Source organism: Python bivittatus, unplaced genomic scaffold, assembly GCF_059951505.1.
Source record: "Python bivittatus isolate LINGU-HERP-01145 unplaced genomic scaffold, Pbiv_v1 ctg000080_np1212, whole genome shotgun sequence".
NCBI lineage: Eukaryota > Metazoa > Chordata > Lepidosauria > Squamata > Pythonidae > Python > Python bivittatus.
In genome coordinates this window covers 66,977,932-66,996,300 of record NW_028277035.1, presented here as the reverse complement: position 1 = coordinate 66,996,300, position 18,369 = coordinate 66,977,932, and the positions used below count along the sequence as shown (strand labels likewise).

Genomic DNA, 18,369 nt, shown 5'->3' with positions numbered 1-18,369 from the left:
TCCGGCGGCTCTCCTCCTCTCCTCAAACTATAGTCCGGCCCCCAACATTCTGAGGGACCGTGAACTGGCCCCCTGTTTAAAATGTTTGAGGACCCCTGGCCTATATGATCATAATCAAGAGAAAGGTAGACTGCGCAACCCAGTTCTATAGCCTAGTGAAGATGCTGTTATAAATGCAGTGATAAGTAACAAAAGTGTATCTGCAGCTATGGCTTTGTATTTGACATTATATTCCTTTACAAAAGGGCTGCAAAAGGGCAGGATGATTGAGAGTGGGGTTGCTAAACTTCTCCTCTATAGTTTTTGCTTTATAATATCTCTTCTTAAATCCAGTCTCTCCCGCTCTTTTTCCTGTTTCCCTATATGTGAGGCATAGCTGGGAGGAGGTCAAACATAGTTCAGATTTCCACACAGGTTTGAAAATCATCCCATTCCCTGAACCCTCTGTTGGCAGACACATGTGGCAGAGGTTTATTTCAACACAAAGGTTTACTGGCCTCACGTGTAATCAGCCCTCTTGTATGTAATTAACCACCATTCAATAGCTGAGTGAACATGCAACTCAGCCCTCTAAATTTAACTTTCCAGATTTTTTTAACGTTAAATACTTTATATACCTGGATCAAAAAAATCCCTCTCAAAGAAGTTCCTTATTTGGACAAGAAATATAAAAAGGTTGCTTCCTGAAGAAGTGGACCTATAATGCCAGTTACTCTTTTTATTTCTACATCTGTATGATTTCATTAAAATTAATGCTCTCCCCCCCCCCTTACTGGGAACAATACCATAAAAACTACTCTCTATCATGGTACAAAACTGGGTCCCAACACACAACCACCACTTTTATTACAACCCTCTCTATAGATGGAGGTGAGTTTGCCAGGAAATGAATTAATTTTTATTGTAGAACTGCCAGCTTTTTCTTTATCAGGAATCTGTTAACAGGATTTGGATAAATCTTGCAAAAATATAATGACTCCTGTCCAGTAAGGATCACAGAATTGAGATAATTTGGGATTTAAAGCACAGTAACTCAATTCTACTATTAATGAAGATTAAAATATAAACTGAAGTAGAGCAGTGTTTGTGAAAAATGCTCAACAGACATAATTTAAATGAAGTGGACATACACACTATCACTAACCTGGATATCTCGGGCTCGTTCATAGGACTGGTAAGCTATCTTTTCCTCCATGCTGGCCAATTCCTGTTTTAAGTTGAGGATCTCATTCTGATGAAGCTCAGTCAGGTCATTCAGCTGCTCTTCTAGCCGCTCACATCTAGAACAGAAAAAACATGTGGCTGTTTTCTTCTTTTAAAGACATCTACCTTGCCTTTCAGCACAATCTTCCTAGGTATCAAGACAGCTATAATAATTTTTAAAACAGGATCTAGCTAGTGAACATGACTTGCAGTGCTAGGAAATAATTTACACTGTTTTAGGCTGCATCAGACCCATCTCCGTGTAGGGCTTAAGTGTTCAAAGATAGTACATGGAGTGTTTCCATTGTCAAACAGTTAATTACAGTCCAGTGTATGCTATCTTCAATTTGGGTCTTATCAATTAGCTTTGTGTTACGCTTTCTAATTTTGGAGTATATACCAGAACAAACTGAACATTCCTAAACATCTGAATTTGAATTCGGCCCTTGCATCTGTTTTTTAGGCAAAATCGCAACCTTGAAACATACCAAGCAAAACATAATGAAGTGCCTTTAACAGACAATAAAAAGCATAAAAACCAACAAAACAGAGCATTCCCAGAGCACCAAACACAGCCCGCATGCGCCTATGAATAACAACTGTAGAGTCTCCCTGGGCTCCAGCCTCACATCACTCCAAGGCTTGTGAGAAAAGCCAGTTCTTTACAGCTTTTTGGCAGGCCGTGAGGGCCGGATCTCAGGGGGAAGGGTACTTCCAAGTAAGCATTGTTACAAGGGTGTTTTAAGTTCTGACCTTTTTCTGATCAGTTTTATAACCTAACTAGTAATCATGCTGCTTCCTCTTCCTAATCAATGTCAAATTGTCCTCTTGATTGTTCTGGAAAGTTTTTACAACTAGGATTGAAAATTAGATATTTGTTATATCCACAGATACTGCCAAGAGCCAAATTCATTGTTTGAAAATGTGGTTTCTTTAAGCACAATTGTAAATTCAGAAATGCCTTTAGAAAGGGAAAAATATTTGTTTTGAGCCAGGGCTGTGGAGTTGGAGTCATGGAGTCGGAGTCGTAAGCAATTCTTGAGTTAGAGTCGGTAAAAATGTACTGACTCCAACTCCTAATAAATTTAAATTGTATATAATATAAATAAATAAATAACAACACATGAGGTTAGGTAAAACTACATCCGGTACCCGGTTAATCAGTACTGGTGCCCCTCAGGGATGTGTGCTATCCCCGTTGCTTTTCTCCCTTTATACCAATGACTGCATTTCAAAAGACTCTTCTGTTAAAATCTTGAAATATGCGGATGATACAACTGTCACTGGTCTAATTCGAAATGGAAATGAGTCAGCATATATAGAAGGGAGGTTCAACAGCTGGTCTTGTGGTGTGGTTGTAATAACTTGGAATTCAACACACTTAAAACTGTGGAGATGATTGTGGACTTTAGGAAGAATCCTTCTAATACTCCTCCCCTTACCATACTCAACAGCCCAGTATCAGTGGTAGAGTCCTTCAAGTTCCTGGGTTCTATAGTTTCCCAAGACCTGAAATGGACGTTTAACATCACAACCATCATTAAAAAGGCACAGCAAAGGATGTTTTTTCTGCGGCAACTTAGGAAGTTTAAATTATCCCAGGAGCTCTTGGTACAGTTTTACAGGAGAATCATTGAGTCTGTTATCTGCTCCTCTATAACTGTCTGGTTTGATTCTGCAACCAAACAGGACAGATTCAGACTCCAACGGATAGTTAAGTCTGCAGAAAGGATAATTGCAATCCGTCTGCCTTCTATAGAAGAACTGTATACTGTGAGGGTCAAAAGGAGGGCAGAGAGGATATCTGCAGACTCTTCTCATCCTGGATATAATCTGTTCCAACTTCTTCCTTCGGGACGGCGCTATAGAGCTCCATATGTTAAAACATCTAGACATCGGAATAGTTTTTTCCCTTGTGCCATTGCTCTGTTAAACACTGTATGATTTGATATGTACTGGACAGTGGCTTCTTCTTTGGAAAAGTTATTTTATTGGGCACTGTTATTGTTACTGTTTATTAATTTTTGTTGCTATCCAAACGCACCGTTGATCTTGCTGTTCGTCACCGAAGACAAATTCCTTGTGTATATTTTATACTTGGTCATTAAAGTATTTGTATTTGTATATAAATAATATAGTACGTTAAAATTTCCTATTTCATAGATAATAATTTAATTAACCTATTTTTTTCAGGATTTATTTTAATTTCAAGTTCTCTGCAGATTTCAAAATATAACATATTCTATGATATTTTTATTTTGTAATAGTGGCACCCTATGAAGAAAATCACAATGGCAAAGAGAATGTCAACAAAGTCAGCGTTTTTGAACATTTTACAATGGGAACAGATGAGAAATATTACATATGCCAGAGTATTATCGAAGATGATGATTCTGAAAAAACATGGAATGCAAAAATTAGTTTTAGTGGTTCTGACAAAAATGTACCTACAAGAGCATCAAATTTGAAAAGACATTTGCAGCGTTTGCATCCTAAAGTGTTAGAAGCTGTGAATAAGCAAGATAATAACAACAGTCCATCTACTTCAGGGCTAAAGAAAGATTAGAAATCTACTGTAGGTCAAACACAAAGTTGCCATAAAAATGATACCAGAAAAGTTCAAAAACCACATCACTGAAATGGCAGTGAAGAATATTGTACCTCTATCCTTTTTTTTTTTTTTTCAACAATCATCCTTTTTAGGCTTAAATGGAGAAATGTCTAGAAAACTTGGAGTTTCTCTAGAAAGAGAAAGCATAAGGAGACTTATAATTGAAGAGGCCAAATGTAAGAAAGAATTTCAAAAAAGTTTGAAGGTATGTTTTGTCTTCATTAAAATGGATGCATGCACATGTCACAGAGTTAATTATTTTGCTATTAATGTTAGATTTGTTGATGAAAGTAATAAAACAATAACTCAAACATTAGGAGTAAAGGACACCCAGGCACATCACAGCAGCGAATATCTCCAGAAGTTAGTGGAAGATGTTTTGGAAGATTTTGAAATTAAAAAGGAACAGGTTCCATGTATTGTAACAGACAATGCTTCAAATATGTTAAGTACAATTGAGAAAATGAATAAAGTTGATGAAGAAAGTACACAAATATTAGAAGATCCCATTCCTGCAATTAATCCACAAACGGTGCAAATAGAAGAAAACAGTGAAACTCAACCTTTAGATGATATTGGTGAAGAAGCATCTAAGCTTATTATAATTCAGCATATGTGTTGTGCTGTAGATACACAGCAACTAGCAATAAGAGATGAACTGAAAGATCATCATGCAGTTACTCTCATTGGCAAGTTGAGGCAAGTAGCTGTTGCAGCCAGGACCCGTAAAACAGACACTATTCTGTGGATCAAGCAACATGCTGGGGAAGCACTTATTTGATGATAAAGCGTTTGCTTGAACAAAAGACTTTTGAAGATCTGGACAACATAAATGTTGCACTAACTGAAAGCCAGTGGGCGCAAGTGTCAGAATTAGAAAGTCTACTTTCTCACCCTTTTATTGTCACCAAGAAGTTGCAATCTGAGGATTTAACACCTGGTAATTTCTTGTTGGAGTGGAAAAGCTTGATGTATCACCTGAACAAAAGAGGAGGATTAATTGCTGATGGTACTGTATCTTCAATGAAGAAAAGGGAGGGTCTCTTGCTGGATAATCAAATCCTGTTAGCTGCTATTTACATTGATCCAATGAACCGACTTTTGCTGAGCAATGACCAAGTTGCTACAGGAAAACAGGCACTCTATGAAGTAATAGTTTGCATGAAAGGGTTATAAGTACTACTGGAAACACTTGAACCACTGGATGAAGCTAGAAGCATTGGTAACTCAGAATCATCCTCTTCAAATGAAGAATTAGAGTGTGAAGCCTACTTGGACAGAATGGAACGTTCAAAGCGATGCTGCTTAAGCATGGAAAAACAACCAGTAATTATCCAAATAAAGACATTTCAGCAATAATTTTTTGAAGGATTAAAGGAAGTGGAAAAGTATGACGGTCATCAAAACTGACGTTCTCTAGAAGCCATCTATGTTTATCCAGAGGTTATTAGTGATATAGCTAGAACTGTAACAGCAATGCCACTCACCCAAGTCAGTGCTGAAAGACTGTTTTTGGCACTGAAAACAGTCAAATTGGATTTAATGGCTTTATGAGGGAGGATTTGGCAGAAGCAATTCTGTTTCTAAAATCAATATGTTAGTCTTCAACTTCAACAATCTTCTACAAATATATTTTTTATTTCATTAAATGTAATGTTTCATGTTATATTCACTTGAGTTTTATATTCAAATACTACTTCAATCTCGGAAAAGAAAGTTTATGTTACTTATTATACCTAATTGAGTTCATCTCTTTTAAAGCGGTCATTTGTTGTTTTAGGTGTTCAATTGTTTTTTACTTTTTTGTAGTTTTGATTTTGAATTCTTGTTAGTAATATCAAAGGATATACTTCAGATTTTTGAACTAGTAGAGAAAGTTGTTCCTGATTTTCTTTTATAGTTTCTTTCTTTTATATCCTATTACTTTATACTCTATAGTCGTTTAATAAAAATATAACCTCACTGTTTTTATTTTTTAGCTTTTATCCTTTCTATAAATTATAAGGTTACTGAATGTTTGTAATTCTTTAATAACTAAAATAAAAAACCCAGAATGTCTTAGCTACAGCCTTCAGGCCCAAGCGTTAACAGGTTAGGGTTCTAAAAAGCCGCCTGCTGATTCACATTGGCAGTGATGAAATGCCTTGTATGTTGCATACTTGCAGTCGATATAGGAAATACATAATTAGTATATGTATAATTTATTTCCTATATCGATATATAATTAAAGGAGTTGGAAGTACCATGAATAAAGGAGTCAGAGTCGAAGGTTTCATGTGCCGACTCCACAGCCCTGCTTTGAACATTGTGAAATGGCTCTGCGACCATAATAGATGACAGTAGTTGGATATTCCCAACATTTTGGTAAGTTCCCTTTGGGACTCAGCTGGGCATTGTCCTGCTACACCTGAAAAGCTAAATGGCTGTTCTGCTCTTTCTTAATAATCAGTTTGGATTAGGAAAATAAAATGATAGAGTACTAGGCAAAATACAGGCTAATATCTCCATAAAATGCTTAGAATGAGGAAATAATGTTATGTGGCAAAACTCTTGTCTACTTACATTCTAAGCATAGTTACCAAAACAAAAAACAAAAAACCACAATACCTGCAAGAGATAGGGAGAAAAAAAATAATCAATTTGATTTTAATAAGAACTATCCTGCGCTGATTTCTCAAACCAGTAAATGAATTAGAGATATTTTGTTAGATGTACTGGGAGAAGGGAAAATAATTTAAGTATGTGTATGTTCAAATAATCAAACACAGCAGGAGGAAACAGGATATGGGTGTGTAAAGAGAACTTCCAAACTTTGTTTGCATGTTCTTGAGGCATGCAAGGAGGAATAAAAGAAACTCATCCCATTTCACCTTTTATTTGCCTACAAACCTCTAACAGGGCAAATGTATCAATGGCCCTGTAGAAATGTTTTAAGGAACTTTCCATCCAAACTACTGCTACCATGGCAAAGTAAATAAATATAAATATATTCAGCTCTGCGACTTAGGAGTAAGGGCTTTTCCTTTGCTTGTTCTTTTTAGCACAGCAGCAAGAAAATGTCAGGTGTCTTGAGGCAGCATGTACTTGATGCAGAAGGACATAATTACATTGCTATTGCTCACATGTCACACATGAGCACAGTGACACATGCAATACTGTCAATATAATCATATGAACTTACACAACTATAATGATACAGTAAGCAGGAACCTATGGTTGCCTCGTCAGTTCTAATGCTGCCTATTTAACATTCTTCAACTCTGATCAGATTCCATCCAATGTTAGGAAGCTGCAGCTCGCACAGCACATACCAGGCTGTCTCTCAAGAAAGATGGCCTGTGCACCGTGGCCCTCTACACTTTCTGCAGCCAACGTGTGTACTTCATGCTGCTCTCTCTTGGGGTAAACAATGTTATGCGGAGTGCAGAAAAAGAGTAAGAAATAATATGCCAAAGAAACTAGAAGCATAAGAAAAGGAAGCATACTTAATACTAGCTTCCACCAACAGCATTCATTAAACTTCTCCAAACCTTTCTAGCCTTGCAAGTTATTCCACTAGACCTGTGAGATAACAGATATCAATTCTAGCCACTGCCCACACAAGGGACAAAAGGAGACTGGCCTTCCCACTCAAAAGAGGGGTCCTTTCGGCCCACTACAAAACACAGGTGGGTGAAAAGAGACACAAGTAGAGGGCTTCATTCTGACACACAGCAGTCACTGGAATTTTTTCATACTGCTTCTTAGCTTAGTAGTACATAAACCTCTTGAAACTGATTCCACTACAGCCTGCTAAGAAGCCTGACAACATCGATAAGCTGATTCATACACAGATGTTCTTCAAACTTTTCACCTCTCCATGTTTGAGAATCTCGTCACATCCCTTTCTCAGCCTTACCTTTCCTCTAAAGATATTCAATCTTCATACATTTGTTTTACAATTTGATACTCATTCATGATCACAACAAACTTTTGTACTGGACATTCACTTCTGTATGGAAACCACATTCATTCTGCATCTTATCTTTCATTTTAACACACACACTCTTAAATGCCCTATTCCCGTTCTATCCAACTTTTCTGTTTTTCCTTACATACCCATTTCTCAGTTTATGACAGTGAGGAGAAGCAGGAATATTCATTCCTCATAACAGACCACATATTTATCTGCTCCCTTTCTGGCAGCATTTGCATCTTTTAAAATTTTTCTAGCTTTAGTATACCTTCTTACAAGGTACACAAATTTATCCTGGTGTGTTAGTTTCTTCGCATTTATGTTAAACTTGCAACTCTTCACTCAATTTCCCCTGTCTTAATGTATCTTGATCTGGATACATTAATTTTCAGATTGATAGTCTTCACTGTATCATACAATCTATCTTTCATTGGAAACTATTCATGTTTTAACCAAGAACAAAGCATAATCTGGATATAAAAACTCGCATGCCCACCGACACACCTCTAACATCATAAGCATTTATTAAACAACCAGGGGGACATCACACATCTTTACCTTACTCCATGTTCAGTGCTGAACCATTTGTTAAGCATTCCATTTATTCTCACACTTGCTTTACTTCCATTGTATCCTACCTTTGCTGTGTTGAGCAACTAATCTTCAGCCCTATATTCATGCCAAACATTCCATAATTCTAGCTTATTCACTCTGTGATATGCTTTTTTCTGAATGAACATATGTAAAATTATTCATGTGTTTCTTAATGACCTGCTGAGGAGCAAAAATCTGTCCTGCACAACTCCTGCCCAGCATAAAGCTACTTTTCATTTTCCAGATTTTGCTCACTGTCTTACACCCTTTCAATCAGAATTTTGCCAAACATTTCCTATGCACATTTAAGAAACAAACCCTGTATTAAGTTTGCATTCACTTTTGCAATGTTTCCCTTTATATAGGGAAGCAATAACAGCATTCTTCCAATTGTCAGGTACAGATGCAATCTACAGAAATATTTTAACATTTCTCCAATTACATAATCTATAACTGAAATCTTACAATTTTTAACATTCCTACAGTATTTATCACCTACTTTTTAGACACTAATACTTCTCCAGTTCTACTCTTGAACCTATCATTATCATTCCTGCACAAATCTTTCAGCATTTCCTCATTTCAGTTTCAAGGTTCTTCATCTCTTCTAAAACAACTTTTATATCCATCAAGATTTTTCTGCATTTTCTCTGCTTCTTTTAATCTTACCAATTCCTTGCTCTCTTTGACTACAATTTGCATCTTTTTCTTAATATATTTCTCAGTCTCTCTCATTGTCATGTTTGCAGCAATCATACATTATATGCATTTCATCCACAAATCATTACATCAAGCATCCTTTTTCATACATTAGCATAACTATGTTTTTATGGTACTCTCATATTCTTTTCAGCAGCTTCTACATCTTCTTTCCTTACATCCCCTTTCCATTCATTCTGTTGAACAATTAATCTAACTTTTAATACTTATTTCCAGACTAGTCATAACTTATCCTAGAGGACTCATAATTTCTGTGCTTGCATTATTATTTCTTTTACTACTTTTGTCTTCTTTCAAGTCTGTTTTTCCAAAACCCGCCCCCCAAAATTAGAATTCTTCACCACCCTTGTAGGTTTTGTTAATTCTCTCTTTCATTATACACAATCAAATCAATCATGCTTTTATATTTGTAGTCATTCGCTGCATTTATAAATAAAACAGTTAAACCACATATTCAAAACAAACAGGATCTTCTAAGCAGTTACTTGCCAAACAATCATTATTGAGTTTCCAAACGGTCCAGTCGCTTTTTCCGTAGTTTTCTTATTCCTACTCATCCATTCATGTCATCTAGCAGAGTCTCCTTGGATTACATTTACTCAGAATGATGCACAGTTCTCCCCCAAAATCATCTCTGTTTCCTCCATTATTTCCGTTCAACATGTAACTGTTGCCAACTTATGGATTCCTGTTTTTATACACACCCACAACATAGATGATACCAATTCATACTCTCTGACATACATTCAAGATTAAACCTACTTCTTCACTTCCCTGCTTATATTTGTCCACTTCACTCCAGAAATCAGACCGCCTTTATTCAGTTCTATTTCATTTTTCCTCTTCACAAACATGCAATATATTTGTTTTTCTTTCATTATGCAGCTAGTAATAAGAAGAGTGCCAGTCAGTTTTCACACATTTTCACCAGCATGCCATAAGTGCAACCAAAGTCATTTTATCCCAAGCATGCTGTTATTTTACTAACTAGGATCTCTAATTTAGAGGTTACCTTGCAAGCCAATATACTGTTCCTCATATCCCATAAATAGGAAGAATATGGAGTGTACAACAATCAGGATGCACCTTCCATATTCTCCAAATTTAAAACCATCTAAGTATCTGTGGGTTAAATAAAAGTTTCTCCAATGATGGTCAGAGTCTATAGGTATGTTCTAACAAATTTGTACATTCCCATTTCACTGGGCTGGTTATCTCTAGAGGTGGCAGAGGCTTCCTACATTCTTTCTTCCAATATAATTTCATCTGCCCGTCCTACCAGATCCAGCAGAGAGGGCATGTTATGGGTTCCATCATCTAGGGAGCTACATTTGGCAGGCCACAGGCAGTGGGCCTTTTCTGCTGTGGTGCCTGCACTGTGGAATCTTCTCCTCCCGGAAGTGAGGTTGGCCTTGTCATTGTTATGCTTCCAGAGGTCCCTTAAGACCTGGTTATGCCAGCAGGCCTGGGGATCCCAGGGGATGTGGATATTAGTGAGATGGCTCCCTTATTTTTAATATTCTTGTATTCTCTGTTCTATTTTGATTTTTACATTTTTAATATATTCATTTTTTTAGCTTTGTTGTACACCGCCCAGAGTTGCCTGTGGTGAGATGGGTGGCTATATAAATTGGTTTAATAAATAAATAATAAATAAAATAATTAAATCCTGTGTGTTACTGCTTGCATATTGCTGTCTGGTACAGGAAACATTCTCCAGTATATGAGGAATGCACTATCCTCATTAGAAAGCAGATGTGAGGTTTCTGGGAGAGGAAAATAATTGTATTGTTTTTCTGATGAAATGGTGAAATTTTCATGGATGGAAACCTTAGAGAACACTCTTAGTTTTCCACATGGAGGCACTGAGATCTAGCAAATATAGCAATATTTTGGTTTATTATATTTTTATAAACGATGTGACATCCTAAATGCCTGGGAGATAAAATATACATGCAAACATAACATTTATTTTCTAAATCTTTCCAAATTTAAAATTTGTTCAAAGAGAATACACTGAACTACAGGATTTTTAATAAACATAGAAAAGGTTACAAAAAATAAAAATATAAGAGCCCTGCTAGGTAAGGCCAAAACCCAATTTAGTTCACAATGTTATGATGTAAGTCACCAACCAGAAAGTTCACAAATAGGACCTAAGGATGATAAGCCCTGTTTCTACTTTTGCTAAACGACAACTGGCATTTAAAATATGCTCCCTGGGATTCAGAGGATAGTACAGAGCCATTAGCACTAATAAGAGATTGAAATACCTATTTAAAACCATCTCAACTGATCATATTTGATAGCAGCAAATTCCATAATTTAACTATACATTGACAAATACATAGTTCCTTTAATTAGTCCTACTTTTGATTTCAGTGGGTGGCTCCAAGTACTAATATTGCAAGAGAAGTAAAACGTCTCTTTGTCATACAGGTCGTCCTCATTTAGTGACAACTGGGACCAGCAATCCAGTCACTAAGTGGAAAATCACATGACCGTGACTGTGCTTACAATTTTACTTCAGCTTTCCTCTGCTTTACAATGTCAAAAGGATGTGACCCCAAACAGCTGGGTGAGCCCAAATGGCGGGGAAGGCTTCCAGAACTCAACTCACAAGGAAGCCAGGTAAAATGGCAAATCTTACAGCCCTTTTTCCCCACTCCCCCACCCTTTGGAATGCTCATCCTGGCGCTGGGATAATCAGCAAGAAGGAAATTAATGTTTGTATTTATATTCATTGGAGAGGAAGGGATTACAAGAGGGTAAGCAGGCACACAATGGGAAATACATATCAAAAGGAATGTGCCGGCACCAGCTGTTTGCCTAGTGTGCTTGTGGGTCTGAGCCCCAAGTCGCTTAGAATGCAAACAAAAGCTGAAGGTGTGAAACTGATTAAAGTCTTGTCAGTTACAGGCAGCAGCTGCAAGCCAGCCTCAACTAATTAAGGTCACAGAACTGAGTTTGTTAACTTGTGCTTAGGACTTTCTAGGGACGCATTGCACTGTGGAGAAAAGCAATTCAGGAAGAGATATCTTGTTTAGGCAATCCTGCTCTGCAAGGGGGGTGGGAGGAAAAAAATGGGTCAGATACAGGACAGCACACACTAACTGACTCTAATGGCAAACACACGAGAGAGACGCTGTGACAGTTGTAAATGCGGACATTGGTTGGAAAGTTACTTTTTCATCACTGTTGTAACTGCAAATGACTGTTGCCTGAGGCAGTTGCTAAGCGAGGTCTACCTGAACATGATTACATGATTTTATATTGCTTGTCAGAACCTTGAATTGCACCCGGAAGCTAATTGGCAGCCAGTCTCAAAGCAATTGTATTACATGGGCATATTATGGCATGCCCATCACTGCCCACACCGCTACCAGAAGGTCCCTTCTGGACCAGCTGCAGCTTCAACGGCAGCCCCATATGGATGCAGTGCAGTAGTCAACATATGGGATGACTAGGATGTGAGTGACTATCTGGAGGGCCCTCTAGCCAAGGAAATGCACAACTGGTACACCAGATGAATTTGTGCTCTTCAAGCAGGAGCTGTGAGTTCAGAAAGCCCCCCAAGTTGCACACCAGTCCTGAATAAGGAGATGCTACCCCATCGAAGACTAAAGATGGAAAAATTCCAGAACCGTGAGGGCAGTTCCAGAACCATTCAGTCTTCCTGGGGTTTAGCCTGAATGTATTCCTCCTCATCCAGACTCTGGGACAGAACTTCAACAGCATCACTTGGGTGGCCCAGGATCAAGATATACAACTTAGTACCATCAGCATACTAATGACACCTGACTTGAACTGATGACCTCACCCAGCAGCCTCATGTAGATTTAAACAGAAGGGGTAAGAGCATCAAGCCATGAGGCACTACACAGGTTAGGGGCTCAGCCTCAATCTCTCCTGCCAGCCAACACCATCTGGAATTGCCCACGGAGAAATGAGGAGACCTACTATAGAATGAAGCCTCACATGTAATGTAAACAGAAGGAGTGAGAGCATCAAGCCCTGAGGCACTGTACAGGTTAGAGGCCTCAGCCTCAATTACTCAGCAGCAGCCAGGCATCTACCACAAACCAAACAGCATCTAGACCATCTACTCTTGCCAACTATGTTCTGGACTAAATTCAGAACACTGGACTTAACCTTTAAAGCTTTAAACAGTTTAGAGCCTGGCTATCTAACTTCTCAGCAGTTCCCATGACACAGTGGTTCCCACGCCATCAGAGGGATACTTAAGGTAGTGAATTAATTGGAACATATCAAAATACTTTACAACCAGTTGTCTTGAACCAGTAGCCTGAGGCATTAATCATACCCAGCATTGTTTTCCTCTTCTATTACAAGAGTGGCAATGAATGCTTGTGCACAGTAGTATGCCGTAAACATAGGCTGCAATCTTGAAGATCTAACTATTCTAAAAGCTCAATGTACCTAAAGACATTTAATCTGTGTAACAGGAAGTGAGATTATACCCAAACAAAACTTTGTCTATATGTCCACATAGCAACAGTGAGCAGAATGCTGAAGAATTTATTGTGAACCTTTCTTGGTGGACTATGATTAAACTCCACTGAAATGAGAGTCAAGGGAATTACAGTTTACCAAAAAGGTAAAACAAATGTACAATAACTTCAGTTGATTCAGACAGTATATGATGTAGACTGAGAACAAAACTAAGTACATCTTATTTATGTGAACTCATAAATTCACTTTGTGTAGAAAAGCTATTGAGTCATGAACAGTTTCAAGGGAGACTCAACAGGAATTCTCATGAAAGTACAGAAAGTCACCTTTTTATCAAGTAAACATCTGCTACAGCTCTAAAAGCGGATAAGCAACAGCTTGTTTTGTAATTTGGTCTTGCTGATAAGGTTGCAATTGTAAAAAGAACAGGGATGAATGCAGAACTGGATTTCCAAAGAGAAAGGTGTGGCTACTCTCTCTCAACTATGAGGCCACGTCAAATGTCCAATAGAAAATCAGCACAGCTTTTGCCCAAGTTTTAACTATTTGTTACATTACAAAGCAAGGATGGATGACTTGCAAAAATAATTTGTCCTCAAAAAAGTGTGGAGAGGAAAAGAGAAAGAAGAGTCAGAACAGGACACAGCTCTAGCAATATCAAGCCCTAGTGAACACAGACAATGAAAGAACCGAGGCAGCCACAGAAAAATAGGGAATGATAAACCCACTTGATGTAAAACAAACAAGTGCTCTTATTAAAGAGGAAAAATTCCTCAACAGGAATCTGACCCTTTGGTAGACTTTTTTGGCTGGTATATTAGAATGAGAAAAAAATCTGACTGTTAATTTGATTTCCAACAGTGGTTTTATCTGCAGGCTTAAGCAAACTGCTTCTCAACTAATATGAAACTTTTTAACGTAATGTTCTCTGTTTACCTGTGATCCTAGAGTGGTGACATAAATGCTCAGAAAAAGAGCCTCCATGTGATGGGAAAAATAGTAATAATCAGAAGTTGGCCTTACACTGGCATTATGTTTCTTAGCCAACAGAAGTTGTGTTTCTGAAAGCAGCTGGAAATTAAACTCTCCGTTTTCATTATAACTATTTCTTTTGGGATGCATATGTTGTGCACTAAAGAAGCTCCCATAATTGTCAAATTAATGTCATCCCAATGATATTTTGCAGGGAAGAGAACCAATATAAACTCTCCTTTAAAAAAGTGTGTGTTTGTGCATGCTTTAATATTCTGTATAAAAAGGAAATGTCCTAAACTTTACAATATAGTTAAAACTCTGTAATACGGGTATTTGTTTAATCTATGTATGGGCATTGTTTTTAAAATATATCTAATAGAATGCTTACCTTCATTATGAAATTATACTTAAAGAGGTTTTTGGGGGGAATGGGTGAGTATGCAAAAGATCTAATTGTGAAGGGGCTGGGAAAAATGGGTAAAGGAAATGGCCATTGTTAAAATAGTTTTTTTTTAAAAAAAATCACAATCCTTTCCATGCAGTTTGTAGAATGTTTAGTTAGAAACACCTTAATGAGTGATGCTGTGAAAAACCTGTATCCCACAGAGATCTGTGAATCTCTGCTCAGCTCAGAGAATACTAAAACAGATGGCTAAATGGTATACCTCAGAATAAGGTAACTTCATGTGTTTTATATATACAAATAAATAAATAAATAGCATTTGTGGAAAAGTTTCAGATCCCCAAAGATTGATATTTCTAATGAGTGAAATGAAATAGTCATGTCTCTATGTTCGAAGAACAAGAACTATTTAATCTTCTCTCACTTGCTACCTCACTTGCTACCTTCTCGTTATTTGTCTCCCTTTTCTGATTCTATATTTTTCAAATAAGAAGTGTTCTAATTAAAGGTGTTTTGTCAATTCAAACATGCTCATTCAATTATTTGACAGCATGCAATTGTACCTTCTGGCTGTATAATACTTTTGGCATTTATTAAATTACATGCTTTCGCTAAACTACTGAAAAGTTTAAAAGTGTTAAAAACAATTTCAATTTTAAAAAAATGAGTTGCAACTCAATTTTGAGATGGTTAAAATAATAAAAATGTGTATTGATATTATAAATTATTAATAAAATATGCATATGTTATAATGAGATAAGTATTTTGTTTGTCAATCCTTATATTTTCTCCAAACCCAAAGTTATCAGTTCAAGACTGCCATTTTAGATATGCTCATTTAAGTGAATTGTTAAACATCTCTTTCTTGATTATTTAAGGATAACAGTAAAATATCATTATGTACAATCAGATTATGGTCTAATTTTAAAGTTACAACCACAACAAAGAGTTTAACTGTTTACATTCCTTGCTTTGAAGTCTGTAAATGGCATCAAGATTGTCAACTTTTCAGCACTAGTTCTGGGGCTCTGAGGAAGAACTGACAAAATATCCTGATTAGATTTATACCAAACATCACAGGAAAATAAATGATATTTATGATCTATTTCTTCCCAGTAATGAAGCCTGATCTATTCCTTAGCTTGCATAAAACTACACAAATGTTTATCTTGCATTAGGGTTTTGTTTCCAATGCAAAACAAATTATACTTCAACATTAGGGTTAGGGTTAGGGTTACCCTGGAGCTAGGATGTGTTTTTAGAGAAACACACCTTTGGACTGGTTGGGAACATAACAAGCCAGCATTAGAAATACTGTTCTGGCTGACAACCAGTTTTCAAGCTCAGTGTTAATACTAATTATACAGATTGAGTCTTACAAGGAATTTTTCTGCAACATATTCACCCATTGTAATTTATAAGTAATCAAAAAGGCTGTGCTTAAACATTCTTCATCCAACAAGATTAGGACAATGGGACTATTTTGAAACTGTAGTCCAGCACTACCTAAACTTTAAAACTTAGTATAGGCATTAACAGAATTGAAATGTTATGACAGGAAGCAGAAGACAGAAATGGTGATTTGGAAGGGAGGAAACCTACATATTTAAGCCAGAAGTGAATATATATGTATAAACCAAATTATTTGTAATGATACTGCCCCCAAGCTTATTAATAGTAAATGAGTGCTGGTATCCAAACAGTTTTGAATATGCCTTAAGATTAGTAGTATGAGTGAAAGACTGGACTGCTAAGTGCTCACCGGTATCTTTCTTCCTGTAGAGCCTGCATTATCAAGGTATAATCTCGCTGATAGTGAACTTTGAGATCTTCAAAGGATTCCTCCAGTCGTACTTGAACCTCTCTGATCTCTTGAATCTCATGCAGTATTGCATCAAACCCTGAGCTTTGCATTTCCAGAGTGTTTGTTTTGGAGCTTGGTGCTCCCAAGTGGACTCCTGTGGTGCTATTGGCTCCCACTGAGCCTGATGTAGCACTGGAGCAATCTTCCTCACTGCCATATTTTGGGCTCGACTGAAAGTTATGAACACCTAAAGTCTTTCCTCCAGTTCCATCGTCTTGACTTTCTTCCAAAGCGTCCTTCAGATTAGTAATATTGTCAGCACTTCCAAACTTGTTTCTAATAAGTGAGGCAATTTCTCGAGGTTTAGAAGCAACAGCTCCAGCTGCTGAATGAGTTGCCTGGGAAAAGCTGGAAAGTCCACCTTTAACACTATCTACTACTCCTTCACTGAAGCCAGTGACTTTTGCTCCTACATCCTTTAGCCCTTGGTGCATATCCCTCAAGACATCTTTGGGCTGTCGATGAATACCATTCTGTTCAATCTCTCGCAGCTTCCGATGATAGTGCTCTAGCTTCTTTTGCAACTGGAGGATTGTCTGGGATGATTTCTGGTTCTTCTTCTCAAACACCTGCTTAATCCGGGCACTCTGCTGCTTGTCAGCATTATTGGCTAATTTCAGGTATTCTGCCACATTGTCATCCCGAGCTGTTTGCTCTATTTTGATTTGCTCTGTAAGTTTCAGTATTTTCTGCTGCAGATGAGTGATGGCCACTTTTGTGCGTTGTGGATCTGGTGTTCCATCAACAGAGTCTGCATTGATACTGCAGTCTGTGCTTGATGCCACTGCGCTAGTTGTTTGTGCTAGGCTACTTACATCTAATCGTTCGATCTGGAAAGAGAATTAAAAAAATGAACATGAAAGTCTGATTTGGTAATGGCAATGTCATAAAAAATGCAAACAAATCTGGGTATCTTAAAAAGTTGAAGGAAAAAGTCAGTAAATTTCAGTATGGGCTGTTAGCATCAATAAAGAAAATGATAAAGAAATATGGATAGACCTTGCATAGTACTCTGGCATATGTATTTATTTTGTGAGATAGGGAGGACAGCAAACTTAAATTTCAAAATAATTAAGTATATCTTGTTACCTGAAAAATAAACCTAAGACATGCATGTCAAAATCCCTCATAAATATGCAATTATGATTCCCTACTATGTGCCCTACTGTGATCATACAGATCACTAGGATCCACAAATCAATAAAAAGACAAGACCTATTTAGAAACAGGCCTTAGCAACTTCAGATAGGATTCCTGTGGAAATGGTAAAAACTGAAGGGAGGTTCAGGCAACAGTGTAAGGCAGGGGCAGACAATGTATTATATTCCAAATGTTTTAGACTACAACCCCCAAAATCCGTTGCCAACTATACTAGTTGGGATAAGAATTGGTTCCAAACATCTGGAAGGTACCAAGATACCTACCTCAGGTGTAAGGGATCAGTTTCGGATAGTATGTATAGTTTCTAGGCAATTCTACTTAGCTTTCAGAGCTAAAATCTTTCAGTTTATAGTAAGAGCAACATTTCCACAGATGTTATCTATGTTTTCCAAAGCAAAAGTACATATACA

The 18,369-nt window shown here is 37.2% G+C and overlaps 1 protein-coding gene across 4 annotated transcripts in view; it reads right to left on the bottom strand.

Annotated features, from left to right (window-relative positions):
• Nucleotides 1-18,369, bottom strand: part of TMCC1 (transmembrane and coiled-coil domain family 1) — a 143,277-nt gene that overhangs the window by 5,425 nt on the left and 119,483 nt on the right. For all 4 annotated transcript variants that reach the window (XM_088134290.1, XM_088134291.1, XM_088134292.1 and 1 more), the window contains 2 exons: nt 16,697-17,628; nt 1,145-1,280 (listed from right to left, as the gene is read on the bottom strand). In XM_088134290.1, coding sequence (XP_087990416.1) covers nt 1,145-1,280; nt 16,697-17,628 — 1,068 coding nt within the window. The remainder of the gene's footprint in view (nt 1-1,144; nt 1,281-16,696; nt 17,629-18,369) is intronic.